At 38.2% G+C, this 10,690-nt stretch overlaps 1 protein-coding gene across 1 annotated transcript; it reads left to right on the top strand.

Moving 5' to 3' along the window:
* The first annotated feature begins 2,320 nt into the window (after positions 1 to 2,320).
* Positions 2,321 to 10,438, top strand: LOC118323838 (protein-L-isoaspartate O-methyltransferase domain-containing protein 2). The gene is made up of 6 exons (XM_035655877.1): positions 2,321 to 2,449; positions 5,960 to 6,120; positions 6,250 to 6,400; positions 8,887 to 8,989; positions 9,099 to 9,270; positions 10,140 to 10,438. Exons 2-6 carry the CDS (start codon positions 5,965 to 5,967, stop codon positions 10,311 to 10,313), a joined length of 756 nt encoding a protein of 251 aa, XP_035511770.1. The 5' UTR covers positions 2,321 to 2,449; positions 5,960 to 5,964; the 3' UTR covers positions 10,314 to 10,438.
* The last annotated feature ends 252 nt before the right edge of the window (positions 10,439 to 10,690 follow it).

Below are 10,690 nucleotides of genomic sequence, written 5' to 3'. Positions count from 1 at the left end.
ATAACCAGATAATCAGCGTTATTCACTTCATTTGTCAGTGCTCACAATGTTATGGATGATCGGTGGATATATTGGTATATTGCAGCTATATCAGTATATATTAAAAAAAAGTGGTGTCACTGCAAAGTTTAACCAGCAGAGTGAGCTGTGATTTACAATACTGTGGCAAGCAGCGCAGAGTAAGAGAGAAGAAGCATCTCTCAGAAAGGGGGAATGCATTATGTCAATGATGGTCCTCACCTGTAGAGAGAGACAAATTATAGTGAGTATGAGAGAGAAATTATTAATCTTGTATTGCAGTAACACCAGGGCTTGTGAATAAGTAAACTGAAGTACAATGTATATTATTTATTGACACTAAGTATGCATGGCCTAGCAGTCACATAACACTGGCTTCCTCACTGGTGAACAAAATGGGGTTCAGTGTGCAGTTAACGTGCAGTTACATGTAGTTTTTATGTTGAACAGCACTGACATCTGGTGGACTACATAGTGAATCAACATGTTGTGTATTTATCATAGAACTTTACAGTTGTTCTCAGTTGCTTTGGCACAGAATATAGATGTTTCACAGTGGTTAATCAGGAGCATCCTCATCCTGTTTTTGTCTAATTTAGTTTACAGGTGCAACGCCTCTGTTACTCAAACAAGGTGTGTCCATGGTTCCTGAATATGAACCAGGCATGACATGACATGAGAGAGGGCCAGCAGCCCATACACATACAACATGTAAAATATTTATAAGTACACCACATGTGACATGTTTAGTCTGAGTTAGAAGTGGATACAGAGACAGAGGGAGGACAGAACCTCCAGCCACACATCTCAATGATATAGTGAAAGTTTCAGCAAATATGACAGAAAATGTTTTTATTAAAATTACCTATTGCAGCGTTAAAGTATCAACCAACCAGGCAAAGCAGGTAACTGTGTGTCAACTGCTTGTTCTAATTTCAGCGGAAATGTGTTTGGTAGATTGCAGCCTTAAGTTAGGTCTTGCTTTTTTACTGCACCTTGAGGCCATGTTTTGAAGAGGGCCCTTGTATCAAAATGTCACTACTTAATTTTTGTGCTTACTCTGTTGCATATTCCTAAAATGATTAGTTTAATTTAAAGGACCAGTGTGTAGAATGTTGTAGCATCTAGCAGTGAAGTTGCATATTGCAACTAAACGAACACCACTCGCATCTGTATTTGTCAACCTGCGACTCTACTCTGTTTGGTTCGTTTGGAGGCCCATTTCTGCTAATGTGATGGGGAAAAAAGGGATTCTATAAGTCATTATAACAAGAAACTTTCTGAAAAAATTTACATAGCATCTCAAAATAGTGATTGTAGGCTACTACGGATGTTCTACCAGTCTGTAGGGGCCAGTGTCATCTTCTTTGCTGTGGTGTGCTGGGGAGGAGGCATCAGGACTTGTTGTGTCAACAAACAGAGCAAGCTGGTGAGGAAAGGCCAGCTCGGTGGTGGGGATGGAGCTGGACAGTGTGGAGGCTGTGACTGAAAAGAGGATGAGAGGGAAGCTGAAAGATATCAGGGACAACCACTCTCACCCTCTCTACACTGAGCTCAGGCAGCTCAGGCAGCTCAGGAGCACTTTCAGCCAAAGACTGATCCAGCCCCGAGCCTCAAAGCAGTTTGGAGGCTCATTTTTAGTAAGTCAATATTTTGAGAAAGTTTCTCATTATGACTTACAGAATCCTTTTTTTCCCTGTCACATTGGCAATAATGGGCTTCCACAGGTTTGTCTCTTCTTGGTTACTGTAGAAACATGGTGATTCAATATGACTGACTTTGTAGAAGAGGAATTCTGTTATCTCAACTGGCTTGAAAATTAGTGCATAGAGCAGTAAATGGGAAATAATCTCCCCAGGGGAGTGTGCCCTTGGAGTGCCTAGGTTTACAACATCTGCTAATAGCAAAACTAAAATATTACCCATTTTTCTGAGGTCCCCTTGGAACTCCCTCAAAGAGCCCTGATGGTTCCCGGACCCTAGGTTGAGAACCACTGATGTGGGTCATTGACCTAGTGAAGGCCCATAAGAACTAACTACCAGGGCTTATTCAATTAAAACTAAGACAGATAAAGGACTCAGGTCTGACATACCAAAATTAGCTCCATAAAGACACAAAAATTAGAAGTACATTAAATATGCCGTTATTCAGATGTTAATTAATTAAAATATAGTAAAATATTCGTTCATATGTCCTCTCTCTGTCTGGTTTTAACCCACTTCCACAACATGGTCCCACTGGCCGGACTCTACAATGTAGGCCATCCTCCTCCAACGGACGTTACTTTACGTATAACGTCTGACGTCAACGCGTCAGCTGGCCGAATGTTTACATCCAGCACTGGTGTGTTTCCGACAGGATCCCCCAACAACAAAAGGCTGAACAGAAGGAAAGCACTAAGCCAGAGAATATCAGTCGGCATTTCTCCAAGGTACAACATTATCTTTATCACAATTTAATATGGCGGCTCAGTGAAAGCCAGCGCTTTGTGTCGACACCAGCAGCAGCTAGCTGTTGTCGTTCCTGTCTCGATATTTCTTCTCTCCCAGCGAAGAATGCGGTTATTTCTGTTTGTGTCGACCTTCACACGGCATGACAGCCTGTTACAGATGTAATGTGTAGTTTACTTGTATATGCTGGCTGACTGTTGGACTGAGAGAGCTTGAACTGTAGCGTTTATTCGAAAGTGTAGCACCTGAGTGGCGCAAATAGCAACCGCAGCAACGTGCAGCGGCGGGGATGTATGCGGTGAAATGAGCCCCGCTGGAGTCACAGGTCTTAGCTGTGACTTTTGACTATCCCCAAGAGCGGTTGGAATGAAAGAGTGGACGTGTGAGCTACTTCACTGAATCTGCGAACGAATGGCGAACCCCGAACAGTAGTGTTTTGCTGGAAGCGTGTACCCCACTAGCCTACTAAACCACTTAACTCTAGTTTGTTAGAGAACGGCTTACAGCGCCCTCTGGTGCTCATTTGTGCTAACAACATAAAGAAGCAGTTTGTATTCATTTCAGTCTGGATCCTCCTTCCTACTGCTGGGCAGGATGACAAAAACATTGTATCACGGTACTTTTTTTATAAGGTTCTGGCGGTTTCACGGTTTTATCATGGTATTTATTTATTTTTGCATGGCTGGGGCTATATATTGGTTTACAGTGGCATATCAGAATCACAGATACCTTATTGATTAGGGTTGTGTACTGCAACAATCTAGTGATACACCTTGTATCACAGTAATGGATTAAAATATGTGCATTATATTACAATATATAACAATAATATATATAGAAAATATATCAAATAATAGTGTGTAAAATATGTACATTATACCACAGTATATAACATTAATTGAAAATGAGGCATTCCAAATATTTATAGTGCAGTAGTGATATGTGTAATGAATGTATACTAATGATGGGTATTATGATGCTGAGAACTGGATCCCTGAATAAGTGTTCTATTGTCAGGAGTACATTTTAAGATCACCATGTGTATATTCAGGATTGGGAGGGTTACTTTAAAAATTGATCCAATTAATAATTACCTGTTAAATGTAGTTGGTAACCTAATCCAAGATATTCAATAATTGTTTCTTTTTTGTTACTGATAATTCTGTTACATGTAATCTGATACTGCCCAGCCCTGTATGTACTGAATGCTTTGAATACTACAGGGTTTTCTTGCCTCCACAAAACGCTATGGTATATGAAGGAATGAGAATATAAACAACTTTCATTGCTGCAAATGAGTAAAAATCAGAACTTATTAATAAAAAAAGATATGCCAGTAACTTTTGTAACAAAATATTTTAAGATAGTTGTATAAACTGACATAAATACTCAATTTAAAAGATATTTCTCAAATGTTCTATTGCACTAGTAAGAAACAAATGAGTTACAGCTGTTATTTCAACTATGCACTGGTATGGCGATATATTATGCGACTACATTTCATATGAGAAAATAAATCCCGACACTACATGTGAAAACATGTATTTATTTTGGTGCAACAGCTACTGTTTGTTCCTTTATTAGTTCAGTGCCTGACAACATCCTCTTCAACTCTTCAGTGGCATCAAAGGCTGGAGTCCTGTAATATTTAAATGCACATGCTCCTTTGTTCTTTTATAGCCTCATGACTGTGGCCAGCATTTGGCAGCCAGTGCACCCTGTGATCTCCTGTCCTTTGGCTTTGCCCTCTGGTGTTGTTTTTAACAGCACCCTGACCCAGCAGCAGCATTCACACCTACAGTTGTATTCTGCTGCCAAAAGCTTCAATTAGGCCTCTAAATGTGGTTGGCTCAGGCTCACCTGTGCACAGAGTCTCAAAGAGCTTAGCAGTGGATGTATTTTGAATCAATGATCACAACTTTGTGCTGTCAAATCATGTACTGGCAGGTTGGGATCGTCTAGGAGTTTATCCAAGTTGTGCACATTTGAGACTAGTAATGTACCCTTCCATGCTTGAGGGATTTTATTTGTCAATGAAATAATTCCAAAACATTTAATCACAATGGCCTTAACCCAGGGGTGGATTTAGAGGTGTGGCTAAAAAATACCTGGCCAACCCAGTTTGGTGTCAATGATGTCAAATTTAACACATTCATTCAGATTCATTTATAAATAACATGTTAAAACACAAATTTACAACTTTAATTGAAAGATCTCTTATGGCAACATTTTAGACTCACTGATAGGCTTAAGTTCAATGAAAAAAAACATGTATTTGTAAGAATGTGTGAAGATTTGCAAATAAAACAATGTATTGATTTCTAACTCCACCTTTAGACATTTATATTCAGTGCTTTACTCATGTGCAACAATAATGTTTTTGAGTTCAATTATCTTCATTTGTGGGCTTTTCCAAGCAGATATTGATATATGTGATTGTTTGTGATTAAATGTATTTCTCCCAGCCCTTAAAGCTGCAGTAGGTACCTTTCTCTTGCTGAAACTTTCACTATATCCTGACAGTAATTCATGGGACAGATAAGCTGTTCTTTTTGGCTCCTCCTAGTAAAATACAGTCAAATATATAATGAAGTTATCACAGAAGGACATACTTGTAAAAACAGTTTTTTATGAATGTGAAATATGAAATTTTAGGGCTTAGACTACTGATTGTTTTCAGTGTTGAACATTCTGCTGATTACTTTTTCAATTAATCGATTTATCAATAAAATAAAAGTTAAAGGATCAGTGCGTAAGGTTTATTGGCATCTAGTGTAGTTTCAGATTGCAACTCCGTTGCTTCCCCCTACCCTTCCAAGTATGTAGTATAAACTACGATGGCCGCAAAGTGAGCGCAAAAACAACCTATCTAGAGTCAGTGTTTGGTTTGTCCATCCTGGGCTACTGTGGAAACATTGTGTCTTAACATGGTGGACTCCATCGAAGGAGACCTGTAGCATCTGTAAATATAAAAGGCTAAGGTAACAGAAACACAATGATTCTTATTTTATTTTCAGGTGATTATCCATTAATGAAAACGTCTATGAATATTTTATTCCATTTCTGACAATAGATCCTCCTAAATGTTGCACAGTGGAACTTTAAATGCAGATTACAATTCCTCAGAGCCCACACCGATGTCTTCATATTGCTTATTTTGTACAACCAACAGTCAAAAGGCCAAAGATATGATTTACTAGGAAAATCAGCATGTCCTCACATTTGAGAAGCTTGGAGCAGAGAATGAAGACATATTATATTTCTTATTTATAATCGTTTCAGAAGTGGTTGCTTATGAATATGAGGATTGTGGGAGTTGTACCACTTAGGTGTGAAGATGACTTCTATATTTAAAACCTTTTATTTTAAATACAGAAGTATAGAATTTTGTCTACCCTGAAGTCTCCCATCTACAGAAATTGAAAAAAAAAGTAAAGTTACATGTTCATCATATTATCATGTGGGATCATAAACTTTCTCTTTGCCCTCAGTCAAGATGGGTGGAGCTGTGAGTGCCGGTGAGGACAACGACGACTTGATTGACAACCTGAAGGAGGCCTACTACATCCGCTCAGACCTGGTGGAGCGGGCTTTTCGAGCCATTGACCGGGCTGACTATTACCTGGACGAATATAGGGATAATGCTTACAAGGTGAGCAACATGGAAGTGTGTGGAATTCCCCAAACAGGGTCCAAAGAAACTCAGAGAATACACGATAACACTGATATTTATCATGTTTTTTTAAGTTTCAAGAGTTCGATTTATCGTTGTTGTCGTTAGGATTTGGCATGGCGGCATGGAAACATCCATCTGTCTGCTCCGTGTATCTACTCTGAGGTGATGGAGGCCTTGGATCTCCACCCCGGCCTCTCCTTCCTCAACCTTGGCAGTGGGACTGGCTACCTCAGCACCATGGTTGGCCTCATACTGGGTGCGTGGTTAACTGCAGCAATTCAGAACGCATGTCTTTATTATTGTTCTGGTATCTCAGAGTAAACATATTAGCAGCATGAAGGCCATCAGCAACGCACCAAGCATGAAATGGTTCCAGTGAAGCAATCCTGCAGGGCTGATCCAGTGTGCTAACTCCCAACTGCAACATGCCTGGATGGATGTAAAATAAGTCTTGAATTGCATTCATAATGGTCTTAATAAGGTGTTTAAATTAATTAAACTTAATTAAAACCTGACATGCACAAACCATAAAGCATAGTCTACCATGTCACTCCCCACCTTCTGCTATGCTGCGATTGGTGTTTCCTAGTGGGTACTGACAAAGTCGGACACCAAATATCACCGCTGTGCATATTCTACATTCACATAAAAATCTATTATTATAACTCATCTGGTAGAGCATTGGCTGAGTCCTTACCGCAGTGGCCCGGGTTTGATTCCAACCTGCTGCCCTTTGCTGCGCGTCGCCCCCCCCCCCTTTCCTCCCTTTCCTGTTTATCTTTATCTGTCCTATCAAATAATATAGGGATAAAAAGCCCCAAAAATATATTTTTCTTCAATAATATATATATAAGTTGTCAAAAGCAGGGTTACTAAGTGCTTGTTAATAAAAGCATTCAGCAGGAAATATTAAACAGTAAGAAACAACATCAGTAACGTTAGAAAAGCAAGTTAAGATCAACTGAAAGTTGCTATATGGACACAGTGACTGACGACAGTTTTCAAATATACTCAAGTGATCGATAGGTAATAATTAAAATGTAATACTGCATTATAACACTGAAGTAATGTGCTCGCTATGTTTTGTCTTTGTTCAAAGATGGGCTGTTGCAGTTTGGCTGAGCTTAATTCTGAGAGTAGACTGGATTAGCAAAAAAGTATTAGGACTGTCCATTGGCAAGAATATGGCAATACAAGACATATCACGATACAGGGGTTACAAATCAGTATATTGCAATACTGTAAGCAAGGTGATATATTGCGTTTTAAAAAATATATAATTACAGGATAACTGTCCTAGTATAAAGAACACCCCATCTGATGATACAACAGTATCACGATACAGGGGTTACAGTTCAGTGTATTTCTATATATTGCGATACTGTAAGAAACTTTGATGGTATAAAGAACAAACCACCATATGCAAGAAATCTGAGTTAAAAAAATGTACTGGTGAGAATCTGGTGATACGATACGTATCATGATACAAGGGTTACAATTCAATACTGTACACAAGCTGATATATTGTTTTGTTTTTTATAATCTGAATTTAGGAAAACTTTCATTGTTTAAAGAACACACCGCCATATGTATAAAGTCTTAATTAAAAAAGTATACTTTTTTATGCAACCATAACAGCGGGATTTGCATTTGTCCTTGTAACATCCAACATCACAGCCCTCAGTTTATGTTCACTACTTACGTTCTAGCAATTGGGGGTTTAAACAAAAAATCAATAGTGGTTTTGTGAATCTATACAATATCACAAAACAAAATATTGTGATACTCAAGTGTATCCATAGAAATGTATTTCTCAGTCATTTCAAAAGATATATGTATATGTATGTCTGGAATATAAAGATATTTGGGGAAACCATGGTTGCTCAAGTTTCTTAATATAAATGCAAAAATCTAGAGGGTGTATAACTATGCAGCTAACATTTAAAGAAATGTGATTAAAGCCTTGGACACATTACATGACTTGAGTTGTCAGATCTATGTACTGTTCACACTACACAACTTTCAGTCTTGTAACTGGGAGTTTTCACACTACATGACTGGTCAGCAACAGGGGGTCACACTCTGACTGGTTTCCAAACTAAGTTTCATCAGGAGTCATTAATAATGCCATTAATAATAAGCACTTCATGTATAATTAGCAAAAAAAGTTTTTAAAAAACTTTCACTAAGGGCAACCATTACAGCATACTGCTGTAACAAACTGAGTAAAATCAGCTGATAATTGGCCTGATCAGCCAGCATCAGTAATCAATACACACATTATTAAATCATTGATCAAACTCATAATTAACAGTAGGTAACGTCAGACAACATGATCACACTTTAGCAGTTAGCTAGTGTTTCTGTAGTGGTGACTAAACGTTAAGAATTATACCTAGTATCAGTTTGAACTGATACACTAAAAGCTCCCTGCACCAAAATCCCTTTAAGAAATTTCACATTTGAACAATTCCTTACCTGTCCGTAAAAACACGTTACCCTAGAAACACGATCAAAAAGGCATCATATGTCGACAGTCTTCTTGTCAAATCGGCATCAACATAATCCATAAAGATCGTAAAGAGCGGTATTCTGTACAAAGTGTACATTTTGTTTCGATGTTCTGAATGGCCTAATGGCCTTCATAATCATAAACACATACTGCATACTTGTGTTGAATGACATTATATCCATATGTTTTTGTCCATGTAAATGTGGTTCATGGTGTGCTAACTGTTCCAGGACCATTTGGAGTGAATCATGGAATAGAGTTACATGCCGATGTAATTGAGTATGCCTACCAGAAGCTCGACTCCTTTATCAAAACCAGCGACAGCTTTGACAAGTAGGTGTCCAAATGTGTCGGTGACATTCGATTGTGTATCACATTTATTTTTCTCTTGTTCTCTTTCTCACTGTACATTGTTCTCCTTCGCTTCTGTGTCTCTTCTCAGGTTTGAGTTCTGTGAGCCGTCCTTTGTTGTGGGGAACTGCCTGGAGATCCCCCCAGAGAGCCGTCAGTATGACAGGGTGTACTGTGGGGCCGGGGTGCAGAAGGAGCATGAGGATTACATGAAGAACCTGCTCAAGTTAGGGGGCATCCTCGTGATGCCTCTGGAGGAAAAGGTTTGTGTTTTCACAGAGAAACCGAGATAGTTCAAATCTGTGTATTTGCCTTCTCATTTTGCATAGGTATTTTATAAGCAGCTATAAACTTTGAACAAATGGTTTACAACACATTATGATGTAGTTGTAGGCAAGTGTTTATTAATGTAATTATTGAAAACTATAAGTCTTCTATGGACACCAATGAGTGGAAGCTGATGTATAAATAGATAATAGAATGGTTGTAATAATAGAAAATGTCTTTATAGGAGTCAAGTTATAACTGCTGACAAACATGAACATTACATAAAAAATGTCATTTATATCTCCTTACAATTATATTAGTGTGTTTCCAACCATTGATTTAATGAAATGTTTTATATCACTGTCATCTTCTTGTCCATAATTATTCATGTGTATCTGTGTCTTAGTATCTTCTTCTTTGATTGATATTATATTGTATGCAAAGCACTTAAAATAATCCCAAAGATTTTCAATATTTCTGAAACATGAATGATTTGTGCCTTCAAAAATATTACAGTATAGCACATTAACACACATTGTAAACACTACACTTTAGGCTATTCAAAGAAAGCAGCTTGTTTTAAGTTGCCAAATTAAAGCTGCATTAGGTAACTTTTATAAAAATAACTATTTGTCATATTTGCTGAAACTTTCACTACATCCTGACAGTAGTACACAGGACTGATAATCTGTGAAAAAATCAGGCTCCTCTGGCTCCTCCTAGTGCTCCTAATGGTATTTGCAAGAATCCACCGGGCCTGAGCGAAACCAACCAATGTACTGCAGCTTTACATCAGCTGAGAAAACAATACTACACAGACAAAAACAAAAAAAACAACAACTTCACCCTGCTGTATTTTCTGCAGTTGACCAAGATCACACGTACAGGGCCAAACAGCTGGGAGACCAAAAAGATCATTTCTGTGTCCTTTGCTCCTCTGGTGCTGCCTAAACACAGCACAAATGGCAAACCCAAGACTGTCCCACTACGTGAGTCTCCTTTGTTTAAATTCGAAAATACAAATAAGTATGAATATTGATACAATAATATGAAAAGTATGAATATTGATATCAGTATGTTATGTCTAATTGACCTTTCTTAAGCTCCAATAAAGTGCTGCAGGAATGAGTCCTAAAATCCAGGACTCCTTGAAGTCAGTAGATACCCCACCTGTGCAACATCTTGCCAGTGTATAATAAGAAGACCATCAGTGATAAAAGTCAGGATCTAGTTGAAAATTTATTGAATGAAACATCAGGGTAATCTATTTTGTGTGTGATGTGAATATTCACTCTGGCATTACGTACCAGACTAGTTACCTAATTTTGACAACATAGACAATTCTTCCATTGAATCATACAGACACTTGGTTTAGCAACCACACTTTTTTAAAGACATGTAAAAGCTTCAAAATGC

The sequence above is a fragment of the Morone saxatilis genome, unplaced genomic scaffold, assembly GCF_004916995.1.
Source record: "Morone saxatilis isolate NCDOM2014 unplaced genomic scaffold, NCSU_SB_2.0 Contig15, whole genome shotgun sequence".
NCBI classification, from domain to species: domain Eukaryota; kingdom Metazoa; phylum Chordata; class Actinopteri; family Moronidae; genus Morone; species Morone saxatilis.
This window is presented reverse-complemented; position numbering and strand designations above follow the sequence as displayed.